Source organism: Rhinatrema bivittatum, chromosome 1 (genome assembly GCF_901001135.1).
Source record: "Rhinatrema bivittatum chromosome 1, aRhiBiv1.1, whole genome shotgun sequence".
Lineage (NCBI taxonomy): Eukaryota > Metazoa > Chordata > Amphibia > Gymnophiona > Rhinatrematidae > Rhinatrema > Rhinatrema bivittatum.
Genome location: NC_042615.1, coordinates 297,316,376 through 297,332,204, shown reverse-complemented (window position 1 = coordinate 297,332,204; position 15,829 = coordinate 297,316,376). Strand labels below are relative to the sequence as shown.

Sequence of the window (15,829 nt, the reverse complement as noted above, 5' to 3'; positions counted from 1 at the left end):
TCTGCAGATGTCTTCAGTGGAAATGGCCTTTAACTGAGCTACTGAAATCACTATTGCCCTCACTTGATGAGCCTTGACAGAGTCTGTATTCTATAAACTAGGCAGCACATAGCAGTGCGTTATATACTATGTTAACCAATTGGACAGAGTTTGATTGGCAATGCCCTTCCCATTCTGTTGGGATCAAAAGATATGAATAGTTGAGAAGCTTGACAGTGAGGTTGAGTCTTCTTTAGGTAATATGCCAGGGTTTTCTTATAGTCCAAAGTGATAACACTTTCCAGATAAGAAACCTCAATTCTCACAGGACAAGCAGGATGGTTGTCCTCACAAATGGGTGACATTGAGGATGGAGCCCAACCACGGAAAACTTCTGTCAAAGTTTTGGACTGGCCCCTACTGGGCATGCCCAGCACGGCACCAACCCTGCAGCCAGCAGGAGTCCCCCTTCAGTCTTCTTTTTTCCGCGCAGCAGTAGCCACGCGGTTAAGGAGCTCTTACCACATTCCTGACAGGAATTTCTTCTTGAACTTCTTTGAAGTAAAATTCACCCCACAGGGGTCCCCCCTCTATCTAAATTTAGCCTGCGGTACTTCGGTAAGTTTTTTTTGCCATTTTTCGCCGATTACCATCGAGTTCGGCCCTCGCGGCCTGCTGGCCGTTGACCGTCCCGCGGCTAAATTTTTGGTCAATAGCCATGGCGTCGGGGTTCCGTCGGTGCCCAGACTGTACGCGCACCATGTCTATCACAGACCCTCACAGAGTCTGTGTATTATGTTTAGGGAGTGAGCATGATGTCCTGACTTGCACCAAATGTGCTCTTATGACACCAAAAGGTCGCAAAGCCAGAATGAGAAGATGGGACTCCTGTTCCATGCTCACACTCCGCCGTCCATCGCATCGACGTCCTCGGAACCGGCACCGTCTAAGTCCTTCCATCGTCGGCAACCTCCCGGTGACCGTCTGCCATCGACGTCTCCACGACCATCAACTCCCGTCCCCCCGAGGATTGTGGGGATCGGAGGGAAAAGCATCGTCATCGACATCGCAAGTCTCGGACCGTCGAGGAATCGAAGTCATCGACCTCGGTACCGTCCGAGCCTCCACCGAAGAAGTCTCGATCAGAGGCAGCACCGTCCATATCTGTTTCTGAGACTCCAAGGCAACCCTTACCCCATCGGGGTTTGGGAGCCGCGATTCCACCGGTGACGGTGGTCCCTCCGGCTCAGCCTCAGCCTCCCTCTTCCGCGGAGCCGGGTATTGTTACCCCAGGTCTCCGGGAAGAACTGGACCGGCTGGTCCAGGAGGCCATCGACAAAGCGATGTAACTGTTCCAGACTCCTTCGGCACCGACTCCGCCACCGAGAGTGGAACCAGTCACCGACCCGATTCCAGCAGTGCTGGCACCGCTGCTCGCCCAAATGGAAGCGCTCATGACCGCCCTTCCACCGGTGATACCTGGGTCACCGACAGCACCGGTGTGCTCCCCAATGCCAATTTCATCTGGTGGAGAAACACCGTATCGAATTCCTCCTTCGGGAGTGGTTCCATCGATGCCGTGTCGTCCCTCGCCACCGATACATTCCTCCGGGGCGATACGCACATCGGCTCCATCGATGCCTTCGATGCCGGCACCGATGCCTCCGAAGGTATTTTCGATGCCCCCGGTGATTCCTTCGGGTTTCTCGGAGCCTCAACCGGGGCCTTCAGGTATCCAACCCCCTCGTGGTCCTACAGGTCAGCAACCTGATCCTTATGACACCTGGGGTGATGATACTTCCACAGATACCGATGATTTACCTTCACCACCCTCTCCTGCTGAAAGCAGAAAGCGTTCTTCCCCCGAGGACCTCTCTTTCACCAATTTTGTGAAGGAAATGTCTGAATTGGTCCCTTTTCAGCTTCAGTCAGAGCAAGATGACAGACACCAAATGATGGAGTTACTCCAATTTTTGGATGCCCCAAAAGTCATCACTTCCATTCCAATTCATCAGGTTTTTCTGGACCTTCTAAAAAAGAATTGGGAAACTCCTGGATCTGTTGCTCCAGTAAACAAAAAAGCTGACTCTACTTACCTGGTACAGTCAGCACCTGGCTTTCAAAAACCTCAGCTAGACCACCTGTGGTGGTAGAGTCAGCTCTACCACCACTCTGTGGTGGTAGAGTCAGCTCAAAAGAAAGCTAAAATAATGAAGCCATACTCATCCATACCTCCTACTAAGGAGAACAAATTCCTAGATAGTATAGGCAGAAAAGTATACCAAGGGGCCATGCTCATTTCCAGGATAGCTTCTTATCAGCTGTATATGACCCAATACAACAGGGTCATTTTTAAGCAGATACAAGAATTTTCAGATACCTTACCAGAACAATTCCAACACCTTCAAACCCTCGTACTTAAAGGATTTGAAGTTGGAAAGCATGAGATAAGAACATCTTACGACATCTTCGATGCTTCCACTAGACTGTCTGCTACAGCCATCTCAGCAAGACGCTGGGCTTGGCTTAAGTCTTCTGACCTTCGCCCGGAGGTTCAGGACAGGCTGTCCGACCTGCCCTGTTTAGGGGATAATTTGGTGAGCAAATTCACCAAATAGTTGCTGAATTAAAGGATCATCACGAGACCCTTAAACAGCTCTCATCGATTCCTTCTGACTTCCCTTCTAAACAACCATTTAAGAAGGAACCTAAAAAGTCATTCTTCCGTCCACGGAAGTATTATCCCCCACACACCAAGTCTAGGTCAACGAGGCCGTATCAAAAGCCTCAGCCTCGCCAACCTCAAGCAAAAGCCCGCAACAGCTCCGCAACCAGGCCCTGCGTTGGGGTTTTGACTTTCACTTAGAGAGCAGATGCCTAATCCCTCTACCAAACATACCAGTAGGAGGTCAACTAAGCCACTTTACAGAAAAATGGCATCGCATCACCACAGATCAATGGGTGCTAGCGATTAATTGCACAAGGTTACCATCTAAACTTCCTAACTCTTCCTTCGGACTCTCCACCTCTGCAAGTGTGGAGACTTACCGACCACTCTGTTCTTCTAGAGCAGGAAGTTTCCCTTCTCCTCCAGTCCAACACTATAGAACCCGTTCCTCTTTCGCAACAAGGACTAGGGTTCTATTCCAGATACTTTCTGATCCCAAAAAAGCCAGGAGGACTTCGACCAATCCTGGACCTACGGGCCCTCAACAAGTACCTTCACAGAGAAAAGTTCAAGATGGTAACCCTGGGCTCGCTTCTCCCTCTGCTGCAAAGAGGACTGGCTCTGCTCTCTAGACCTCAAAGACGCTTATACCCACATTGCGATAACTCAGTCTCATCGCAAATACCTCAGATTTCTAGTAGGCCAAAACCACTATCAATACCGAGTGCTCCCATTTGGCCTAGCATCCGCACCGCGAGTTTTCACCAAATGTCTCGTAGTGGTTGCAGCGTTCCTCAGGAAGGAAGGCGTCCATGTGTACCCCTACTTGGACGATTGGTTGATCAGGGCCACAACCCAGCAAATCGCTCGGTCTTCCCTGACCCTGACAATTCGAACTCTAATTTCTCTAGGATTTCTTGTCAACTACGAGAAATCCTACTTACTCCCATCTCAAACCTTATTCTTCATTGGAGCAGACTTGGACACCTTGCAGGCAAAAGCCTTCCTTCCTCATCAATGTGTTCAAACCCTTGTGTCCCTAGCTTGCCAGTTGCAGTCTCAACCCACAGCAACAGCTCGCCAATTCCTCATTCTGCTGGGACACATGGCCTCCTCAGTTTATGTGATTCCAATGGCCCGTCTGGCCATGAGAGTCATGCAATGGACTCTGAAATCACAATGGATCCAAGCCACTCAGCCTCTGTCAACCATTGTCCGCATCACCGATGCACTTCATCTGTCTCTTGCCTGGTGGACAAATCAATCCAACCTCCTCCAAGGCTTGCCCTTTCATCCACCAGATCCTCAAATAATTTTCACCACCGCGCTTCCAACGTCGGCTGGGGAGCCCATGTAAACAGTTTACAAACCCAAGGATTCTGGTCTCTAGAGGAAGCCAAACACCAGATAAATTTCCTGGAGCTTCGAGCAATCCGATACGCTCTCCGGGCTTTTCAAGATTGCCTATCAAATCACATAATCTTGATTCAGACGGACAACCAGGTGGCCATGTGGTACATCAACAAGCAAGGAGGCACAGGCTCCTTCCTTCTCTGTCAGGAAACTGCACAGATTTGGGCAGAAGCCCTCTCCCGTTCCGTGTACCTCAGGGCCACCTACTTGCTGGGCGTAGAAAATGTCTTGGCAGACCGGCTGAGCCGTGTCTTCCAACCACACGAGTGGTCACTCAATCCCTTGGTAGCGACCTCTCTTTTCCAGAAATGGGATTATCCCCACATAGACCTCTTTGCGTTCCCTCAGAACCACAAAGTGGCCAATTACTGCTCCCTCATTCGGACTCAGCACTCTCGGCCCAGGGATGCATTCTCCTTCCCGTGGACAACCGGTCTGCTTTATGCATTCCCTCCACTTCCTCTTCTGTCGAAGACTCTTGTGAAGCTACGTCAGGACAAGGGAACCATGATCCTGATAGCGCCGCACTGGCCACGCCAAGTGTGGTTTCCCATACTCCAGGATCTCTCCATCCGCAGGCACATTCCCTTGGGAAAGGACCCGCATCTGATCACTCAAAACGACTGATGCCTCCTCCATCCCAATCTCCAAGCCTTGTCCCTGACGGCATGGCTGTTGAAAGGTTAGTCCTTCAACCACTTAACCTATCGGATTCAGTTTCTCGTGTCCTCATCGCTTCACGGAAGCCTTCCACAAGAAAATCTTATTCCTATAAATGGAAAAGGTACACATCATGGTGCACTTCAGTCCCTTGATCCCCTTTCCTATCCAATTCCTAAATTTTTGGACTATCTTTGGCATTTGTCAGAATCAGGTCTAAAGACCTCTTCCATTACAATGCATGTCAGTGCGGTAGCCGCCTTCCATAAAGGTATCGGGGGTGTCCCTATATCAGTACAACCCCTTGTAACACGCTTTCTTAAAGGCTTGCTCCATTTGAAGCCACCTTTACGTCCTCTGGCCCCATCTTGGGACCTTAACCTGGTTCTTGGTCGCCTTATTAAACCACCTTTCAAACCTCTTCACTCCTGTGACCTTAAATATCTCACATGGAAAGTGATTTTCCTTTTGATTATCACTTCAGCTCGCAGGGTTAGTGAGTTACAGGCCCTAGTTAACTATCCGCCTTACACTAAACTCCTGCAGGACCGGGCGGTACTCCGCACTCACCCTAAATTCTTACCTAAGGTAGTTTCAGAGTTTCATATTAATCAATCCATCATACTACCTATTTTCTTTCCCAGGCCCCACTCCAACTCCGGGGAACAGACTCTGCATACCCTAGACTGTAAACGGGCTCTAGCTTTTTATCTAGACCATACAGTTGCCCACAGGAAGAGCACTCAATTATTCGTCTCTTTCCATCCTAACAAGTTAGGGCAACCTGTGGGTAAGCAGGCTCTTTCCTCCTGGTTGGCGGACTGCATCTCTTTCTGTTATCAGCAAGCTGGCATTCCCTTTCAAGACCATGTTAAGGCACACTCTGTGAGGGCCATGGCGACTTCAGTAGCACACCTTCGATCGGTGCCGCTTCCTGACATCTGCAGGGCTGCTACCTGGAGTTCTCTCCATACATTTGCAGCCCACTACTGTTTGGACAAAGCTGGAAGACAGGATTCCATCTTCGGCCAATCTGTCTTGCGTAACCTTTTTCCAACATGACGTACCAACACCCTTCCGCCTACCCGGTGGGGTGCGGATGTCCTCTACCAAATTCCACCCCAGTTGTTGTGCCTGTTGCACGCCGTTGGGTACCTTTGGTGCACGTTCGGACATCCTCAGCTCGGTACTCACCCATTTGTGAGGACAACCATCCTGCTTGTCCTGTGAGAAAGCAAATGTTGCTTACCTGATGTAACAGGTGTTCTCACAGGACAGCAGGATGTTAGTCCTCACGAAACCCGCCCGCCGCCCCGCGGTGTTGGGTTCATTTTCTTATTTTATTTTTCGGCACTGCCTGTAGCTTTGAAACAAGACTGAAGGGGGACCCCTGCTGGCTGCAGGGTTGGTGCCGTGCTGGGCATGCCCAGTAGGGGCCAGTCAAAGTTCCAGAAACTTTGACAGAAGTTTTCCGTGGTTGGGCTCCATCCTCGATGTCATCCATTTGTGAGGACTAACATCCTGCTGTCCTGTGAGAACACCTGTTACATCAGGTAAGCAACATTTGCTATTTCTCGAACACTGTTCTTTTTATTTTTATTTTATCAGCCACCTCCTTTGAGAACCAGATAGGTTTCCTATTTCTCTTGCTTTTGTTTACTTTTCTAACGTTAAAGACAAGTTGTCTTTGTGCTCGCTCCTTTTAGTTTGGCCCACAGTTGTTCCATTTTCTCCCAAATTTCAAGTTCCATCTCCAGGAATTTTCCCATTTCAGCAAAGTCTGTATTTTTGAAGTTCAAAACTCTGGTCTTCGTGTGACTTCTCTGTATCCTATTTGCAATATCAAACCATACCGTTTGATAATCACTGGTGCTAAGGTGGGCTCCCACCCAGACATTTCAGATGGTATCCCCATTTGTGAGCACTAAGTCGAGAATAGCTCCCTCTCTCGTGGGTTCCATTACCATTTGTTTGAACAGAGCCCCTTGCAGGGCATCCACTATCTCTACTTCTGTTAGATTCCGCAGAAGGGATCCCCCAGTCTACATCCAGCAGATTAAAATCTTCAACAATCAACACATCTCTCTTCCTTCCCACATTTTGGATACCTTCAATCAGCTCTCTGTCTAATTCTTCCATTTGAGTTGGAGACCTGTAAATCACTCCGGTAAAAATGGATGCACCATCCTGTCTTTTTTTTAAGGACAGCCCATAATGCTTCTTCTCTATTCCTTGCAGTTCAGTTGCTTGGATAATGTTTTTGACATAAAAAGCTACTCCTCCCCCCTTTTCTGTCCTTTTTGTCTTTCCTTAACAGGTTAAAGCCCGATATGGCCATATCCCAATCATGAGATTCCATGAACCATGTCTCTGTAACAGCAACAACATCCAAGTTCGCCTTGACCATTAAGACTTGCAGGTCTGGGATTTTGTTGCCCAGACTACGAGCATTTGTGCTCTTAGCTCTCCAGTTTCTCTCGCTCTGTTTACTGCTTTTCTTGGACTTGTTTTTTGCTTATTCAGCTGACTTTTGTAATCCCCTTCACCAATTTCCTTTGTTTTTGTATTTGTTTTTGTTGTTGGGGGGTGACACTCCACTGTTCTCCTGCCACCCCTGTCATTTAGTTTAAATGCCTTATGGCATAGGATTTGAATTTATCCCTTAGTAACCTTTTTCCTGCCACAGAAAGATGTAACATCACACAAAATAAGAGAAAAGTATGCAATTTTATTAACATGATTTCAAACATTTTTCAGGAATGTGTCCATCAATTATAAAAACATATTCACACTCACACTCATTCATTCATTAAAAACTGTCAAGAGAGAACACAATAGGGCCAGCATGTAGAAGTATAAAATATATATATAATACTATTCATAACATTTTATACTCACTTCCCTGTGGAAACCTCCACTTACAATCTAACAGACCACATCCATCTGTACACTTCCTTGAAAGCTGGTGCCTCTTGCGTAGTCCCTATATTTGGAAAAGTCCGTTTTTGAGCTTAATTGCATCCATGTGGTCTAACCCTTTTTTTTTTTTTTTTTTTAAGACCACGTGGATGCAATTAAGCTCAAAAACGGACTTTTCCAAATATAGGGACTACGCAAGAGGCACCAGCTTTCAAGGAAGTGTACAGATGGATGTGGTCTGTTAGATTGTAAGTGGAGGTTTCCACAGGGAAGTGAGTATAAAATGTTATGAATAGTATTATATATATATTTTGTACTTCTACATGCTGGCCCTATTGTGTTCTCTCTTGACAGTTTTTAATGAATGAGTGAGTGTGAATATGTTTTTATAATTGATGGACACATTCCTGAAAAATGTTTGAAATCATGTTAATAAAATTGCATACTTTTCTCTTATTTTGTGTGATGTAAGATCATATAGAGAAAATAGTTCGATTTACCCAGTGTGTGTACGTACCTTGTACGGTTAACAGAAAGATGTAAGCCATCTTTGACATAGAGTCCTTTTTCTCCAATATATCCAAAACTTTGTTGCTTGCACCAAGTTTTGAGCCATGTATTGAATTTATGTATATTGCTTAGCCTCTCTTTCCCCTTTCCATGAACAAGTAAGACTTCTTTACTCTTTTGCAGAAATTTATGTGGTATGTGTGTAGGGGAGGGGAAGTTTTGGAGGTGATTGTTTTTAGATCAGGAGGGAAATGGGATCAAGCCATAGTGGGGACAAATAGCCTATTGGTTAGAACAGCAGGCCATAAACCAGAGTTCAAATCCACTGCTGAGGCAATGACAGTGTAGGTGGGTCACATTTAAGTAGGGAAGTCCTGCTTTCATCATCAGTGGGCACCGCAGTGCCTTTCCTGAGGCCCTTTAAATATAGGCGCATACCATGTGTGCATGCCTAAGGAAAAATGGTGGCATCCAGCCATAGTGTCGATGCGCAAGCCATGTGAAGTAGCCCCTGCCACAGGAGACAATGTCCTGGCCACAGAGGAGCTGGTACTGTGTTCGTGGGGGGGGAGTGAGGTGGCTCATGGGGTCATCCTGCAAGCAGACTGTGACAGCAATATTTCCAGGAAAGATAGCTAATCTTCCACAAGAGCATTAGGACTTTAACGCATATCCCAGTGCTTCTGGCCTTCTTAAAGGGTCATGTGGCCCAAAATAAAACCCCTCTCCCAATGCTCAAAAGTACACCCCCCCCCCCCCCCCAGCGTTATGGGTAGAGCCACACCTACCCCCTGCGCTGCCCGATAGTGAAAAAATAGAAACAATATTAGCAAAAAGACACCCTGCCCCCTACCCAACCCTTCTCCAGGGGATGAGGGTGGGGGTGGTGTTAGGATCAAGAAGTATTTGTTTTGGGGGGGAATTAGACTTGGAAGAGGGAAGGGGTTTGAGAAGGGGGGGATGGATGTCAACATGTAAATATTGTTTCAGTTTTTTACACTTTGGGCTCTGCTGGGTCTCCTCTAGAGATGGTGGATTGGAGGGGTAGGCGGGAGTCTAACAAGACCCCCAGGGGGAAATGTTGCACTTTGGGTTATATTTTGGGTTCCGTGGTCCTTTTAGAAGATGGCAGCCCTGTGCAAAGGCACCACCATTATATTTTTTGTTTTTTACCTTTCTTACAAGAAACAATATTTCAGGAAAGCTGCCACTGTATTTTACTAGGGAGAGGAGAGATATTGGAGGAATTCCCCTGTGATATTTCTCCTTTTCTGTGGTAAAATATTGCACTTAAGTATATGACCCCCTTAGACTGTAATCTTGGTGACAGGGAAATACCTACTTATCTGGGTGTAATTAACTTTGAAATAGAACAAAAGGCAGAATATAAATTTAAAAAAAAAATTTTTTTCAATAACATTGGGCGGATGGAGTCAGAAGTGCAAGATTTTTTTTTTTAATTGAATCTGGGAGATTATGGCTTCCAGAGGATTGGTGAGCCCCCAACTGGCCAGATTTAGGCCTCTTCTTGCAATGCCTAGATTTGGCCAACCAAATTGGCAGATTGCTGCTGAAAATAGGGCTATTTGGCTGTTTTCCATCCCTCGACCTAAGCATATCCCTGGGCTGCACATTTTTTAGGAGGGAATATTCAAAATCAGAGGTTTTAAACTCTATCCCTTCATGTCCACATTTTATGCTACATGTAAATTTATTATGTAGATTGTCAAATAGCCTGAATGTTCCAGTGAAAATGACAACAGATATAGAGTGCGGATCAAGATTATATTATTCTTATATACTATGTTAAAATTTTTTTTTAGGTCGTCGTGTTTGCATGGGGGAGCAGTTGGCCAAAATGGAATTGTTTTTGATGTTTGCGAATCTCCTGCAAAGTTTCACTTTTGCTTTGTCTGATGAAACCAGTAAACCGTCATTGAAGGGACGGTTTGGTCTGACCTTAGCACCATTCCCATTTAATGTTAACATATCCAGCAGATGAAAACAACTGCAGCTAGCTATAGCCATGGAACTGTTTATTTCACTGTAAAAATACATTTTACTTGACAGATGGTGCCTCTTTCACAAAAAAAAAAAAGCTGATTGTGTTGAACAGTTAAAGGCTTAAGAAAAAGCCAGCTGGGACCCAGAGATGAAAACAAAATCAATTCTTTATCAATGCAATATATGGCCAATGAGACTGTATTCAGCAACCGTTTTGGAATTCCCATTACTTTTCACCAATTATAATAAAAGCAGTGTGTGATTTTATAAGGAAAGAGAGGCATTAGATTTTGTTATTTTTTATTTGTTTTCTTTGTTTCACAATGTCATTTTGTCTTGCTTTAGTAGTGCTATGTTGTTCTGAATAAAAAAGATTTCTAAGCTGCTACAATGCTTCTGAGCTAGCGAGCAGAAGCTAGACTTCCAATACACAACCTCATTGAGAGGATGTCACTTCCCCCTCCTTGGGGCTGATGCAGTAAATGAGTGCGGAAAACAGGCGCTCAGTGTTGAGCGCCCGCTTTCCTAACGCGCGCCCAGGCATCTCTCCTGTGTGCGTGATTCAATATTTAAATGAGAGCTCGTGTTCCCGAGGAGGCACTAAGGACAGTTGTGCTCCCCTAGCACCTCCTTGGCACCCAGGAGAGGTGGCTGTCAGCAGGTTAGGAAAACGGATGCTCAAGTGCTTTAAAAAAACTTGCAAAGTTACTTCAGCAAATATTCAAACTAATGTTCTTCCATGAGACAGTGTCAATCGAAAATGAAACATACAAGCTGTTTTTTTTTGAAAATTATTTTGTAAAGAAAAGCGCTGTCCAAAGCTGTTATAACCGACGTTCACTCAATATACCTATGTTACCGTCCAATGGGGCCTCGTTTCAGACAACTTGGTCTTTCCTCATGGGATGTTAAACTTCTTCTGAAACGTCAAAGACTTAGCGCTGGTTTCCACCGTCTCAATGTTCTACTCCCAGACCGGGCTAATAAAGTTTGTATTAAAAATGTTCTTAAATTAAAAATGATAAACCCAGATAGAAATTTCCACAGAAAGAAAAATAGAACATATCTAATAGACAGTACCATGTACTATTTAAGTTAATGACATCAGCTGGAGAAAGGGTCTGAGAAAAGGAAAAGACAGTTATAGAATTTGTTCAGTTGAGGGGCAGAGGTGCCGTGCAGGTCCTCTGAACCCAAGGGCTAGTAAATAGCATAAGACATTTTAAAAACAATCACAATAATAAGAGTGAATGAGAGTATGAGTGATGCTGTATGAGGGTTCCTGTCAAGGTAAGATAGTGAATAAAAAGATTAATAGTTAATTAAAAATTGCTGTACTGGGATTTAGCACAGCATTTAATAGGACAAAGGTTACCGTTTCAGTGAAATATATTTTGGAATATATTGGATGACACTAGAACTGCACATTGCAAAGCACGTAATGGTTCAGGGATAGCTACTTCAGTGACAGCCACTGCAGTGAATATGCTACCTTGATAGCCATCTCGCAAGGCATGCTGAAATACTGATAGGGTAAAAGAATTACCTAAAACAAAATATACAGTGTATAAAACTGTATCTGAGGAGATACCTGCCTATGCTCAAGTACATTATATAGTGAACAAATTGATAAGGAACCCATACGCGTGGAAGTATATTAGAGAGAAAGAGAACTGAATGACTTTATGGTGAAACTGTTCTTTCAGTTATAAAAAAAAAAAAAGAAGGTGCCATAGGGCAAATAAATTATCTTTTGGTTTGATTTAGTTAGTCACACAGTAACAATTAGCTGTCAAAGACAAAATACACAGGGTGACACACAGACTAAGCTGCGGAAGACCTGGAGCGGTGAAAGGGAGATAGTCTTTCTTATTGTATAGGATGGTAGGCTCAAGAAAGAAGAAACAAGACACAGTGATAGAGAAAAGGAAAGAAGACGACGAGAGGACCACCATCTGGCCAGCATCAATGAAAGAAGAAGACGACTTCAGATAAGTTGTTAAAAAAAAATTTGAACAGTAATTATTAAGCCAGGCCTGAGCTCATACATAGATGTGTAACTGAATAACTACAGACAACAAATAGAGACATAAAATACAAAGAGGAAGAAAAAGACTATAAGACATAAAGAAATATTACTTACCTGAACACATCAACAGGAAGAATCCTTTGAGGACACCTAAAAAAAAAACCCACAAAGAATCAATTCCTTATAAATAAGGAATAGAATTTTGAGACATTATATACCAAGAGATAATATAGTAATAGTATAAGGGTTATGTTTATAGAAGTATACTTATCTGATTACTATTAGAAAGTTGATATAGTGGCTATAATTCTTTATTTTGTTTGCTGTAACCAGTGCACTAAGGAGACAAGAGAGATTACTATTAGATTACTATTAATAAGACAGAAGAGAGTTTAGACACAAGTACAGATCGATTGTTAATATTCATATTGTTATTTAAAGGCAATATATATGTTAAAGTAAAGTATAAATAGTGTTACATTTTTTATTATTATTATATTTATTATCTTTGTATATTCCTTGGTGCTTTGGATTTGTGAAAGAGACTTAGTATATATTAAACTGCAACCCTGTGAGCAACACCTTAGAAGTTGCTGACCTGGTCACCATGACTACATTTTTACTATCTACCTCAGCCACGACAGTAAACCTTCGCTCTAACTCACAGGGGTGGTGGTTTACACATATGTACACACACACACACCCATGCCAGGCAGCCTCTCATTCACATACATACATACATACATACATATAATTGAAACCCAGGCAGGCTCCCATTCATACATCCACCCATCCCAGGCAGGTTCCCATTTACACACACACACACACACACACCCATCCCAGGCAGGCTCCCATTCACACACACATACACACACTCCCATCCCAGGCAGGTTCCCATTCACACACACACACACTCATCCCAGGCAGGCTCCCATTCACATACACAATTACATAATTGAAACCCAGACAGGCTCCCATTCATACATCCAGCCATCCCAGGCAGGCTCCCATTCTCACACCCACACCCATCACAGTCAGATTCCCATTCACACACACACACACCCACACATGCAGACTAGGCAGTCAGTGTCCATGGGTCATTCCTCCTCCGCTGCTGCTGCCAGCCTGTTCCTTCTTTGTGGAGAGCCTCCGTTCTGCAGCTCCTCTGCATGTACTGGCCCCGAGATAATTCAACACTCCCAGTGCTAGCACTTCCTTCACTGCAAGATGAGAAATCAGGACGTGCTAGCACCACGAGCATTGAATACTGCGGGGCCAGCCTATAAGGAGGAGTTGCCGGATGGGCTTCCTCTTCTGCTGTGGCCTCCTGCTTCTGCCACCGGTGGACCTGATCCCACCAGCAGTACCACGAGCCTCCACTTCTTCCGCCGCTGGTGGAATCAAGTTCATCAGCAGCGCCACGTGCCTCCTGCTTCTTCTGCTGCCAGTGGGATCAGGTCCTTTGGTGGCACCACAGGCCTCCTGCCAGTGGTGTACAGAGGGTCTCTGATGCCCGGGAGCCAATGCTTTTGTGTGCCTCTCCAGCACCCCCCTCCCCCACCCAATCCTTCTTATACTAATGCTTAAGGTCACAGAAAATCAGTGGCATCTCTAGACAGAAGAATTTGCGGGGGTGGAGGGAGCCAAAATGACATTTCCATACCTCACACCCACTTCCATAACATGGCCCCCTGCTTTAAAATTGGCTACAAAAAGTCTTAATAAGAAAGTCCAAAGGATCTTCTGCGTAATTTTAAAAAGGTGGCTAGTTTTACACTTTTAGTAAAATTACTATTAAAATTATGTGATAGCCTCATTCAACTAATTCTATATGGCTAGAGAGTGAAGTCTGGATTGTATACAGGAAGGGAAACAATGTCAATTTTAAATCCTGCACCTCCAGTTCTGTAACACACTATGCATCCACAGAAATTCCCCAACAACGGAGCTTGGATGTTTCCCTTACAACTCATCATACAAATAAATATTTTCATTTTCTGGTGTCGCCTCACAGTAACAGCTGCACAAACACCTTCCACTGCCAGACATGTTATGAACCAACACAAAACCCCACAAAAAGATATTCAAAATCTATATAGCAAACCTATCGTAACATAACAATAGTAACATCAAGGACTCAAACAACAAGAACCCTACCTGTGAAAAAGGGTCCCAGAATACCAATACACCACCTACTGGGGAAACAAAACAAACCCGATTGCTATAGATCCCTACACAGACACTACACACTAGCAGAATCTCTCATCTTGGTCACATGCACAGCACAGAGATATGCTGTCACCAAATACAGAATACAGGATCATAAATTAGACAAAAACTGAAATGGAAACCCCAAGAAGCCAGACTCTGTGTCTAACAATGGAAAAACAGAACCACCATTCCTCAAAAGAAAGATAAAGCATAATTTATAAATGTAAAACCATAATAATAAAAGAATATTTTAAAACTACTGATAAACAGAATAACCTCTTAATTAAAATCATATACATTTTTTAAAAATTCCCAAGCACCAATAAAATATTTCAAAACAGCACATATATCAAATAACACCCAATAATTAAGGATTTTTAAAAAAGCCCCTGCTATCCATACCTGGGAAATCTTGATTTCCAGTCACCCTGAGATTGTTGAGGATTAGGGAGTTAGGGGGGGCGCACAAACTTTATCCTCTCTCACACACATATTTGCATGTCCATTCTCTCTCACACATTCACTGTCACATACACACATGCCCGTATACACACCCACACCTCTCTCTCGCAAACACTGACACACTCTCAGACTCTCTCTCTCCACCCCCTCCCCACCACAAACACAAGCTCTTACACCCCGGATTCTCTCATACATACACACACTCACTCTCACAAGCTCCCTCACATACACACACACAGGCAACCTCCCAGTCATTCACAAACACACACACACACACAGATCCCCAGGCAGGTTCTCATCCATTCTCACTCCGCTCCCCCCTTCCCCCAAGCATGCACTCATTCATTCTCACACACACACACGCAGACCCCCAGGCAGGCACCAATTCATTCTTATACACACACACACACACAGGCAGCCACCCATTCTCACATAGACAGAACCCAGGCAAGCACTCATTCATTCACACCCCCAGGCAGACTCCCAGACTCCATGGGGAGGCGCCGATCACTGCAACTGGTACTAAAGTCCATTCTGCTGCCTCCTCTGTTCAGGCCCCGCAGTATTATAAATTTGCAGGGCTTCCAGTTCCTCCATGCGGAACTCGGACATCACAAGATTGGCACAGAAAAAGTGCTATTCTGGCACATTTGCAAAGATAACATGCCAATCACTAAAAATTCAAAAATTATTTTTTTTACATTTGATGTCTGATATTAGTTTTCTAATGGGTTGATCACGGGCTTTTTTTTTTTCCACCTTCCTTTTCTTGGTCTTTTGCCAATTCCTTTACAGGGTCTCTTTTTTTTTTTTGTTTCTTCTCTATTTACCTGTATTCTTCTCTTCTTCCCTCAAACACACACTCAGGTTCTCATTCTCACATGCTGTGTCTCACACACACTCTCAGGCTCTCATTCTCACACACTGTCTCTCTCTCACTCTCTCTCTCTCTCTCTCACACACAGGCACAGGCT

At 44.6% G+C, this 15,829-nt stretch overlaps 1 protein-coding gene across 2 annotated transcripts in view; it reads left to right on the top strand.

The window, feature by feature from the left end:
- Positions 1-10,298, top strand: part of LOC115088484 (cytochrome P450 2U1-like) — a 62,661-nt gene extending 52,363 nt beyond the window's left edge. Inside the window, exon 6 of one of the 2 annotated variants that reach the window (XR_003855792.1) lies at positions 9,973-10,099. Coding sequence is in view for 1 of the 2 variants with exons in the window: in XM_029596754.1 (XP_029452614.1) it covers positions 9,973-10,151 (179 nt within the window). In the remaining variant the exon portion in view is untranslated. Of the gene's footprint in view, positions 1-9,972 lie in introns of both variants that reach the window. The other variant, XM_029596754.1, reaches the window with a different exon arrangement.
- The last annotated feature ends 5,531 nt before the right edge of the window (positions 10,299-15,829 follow it).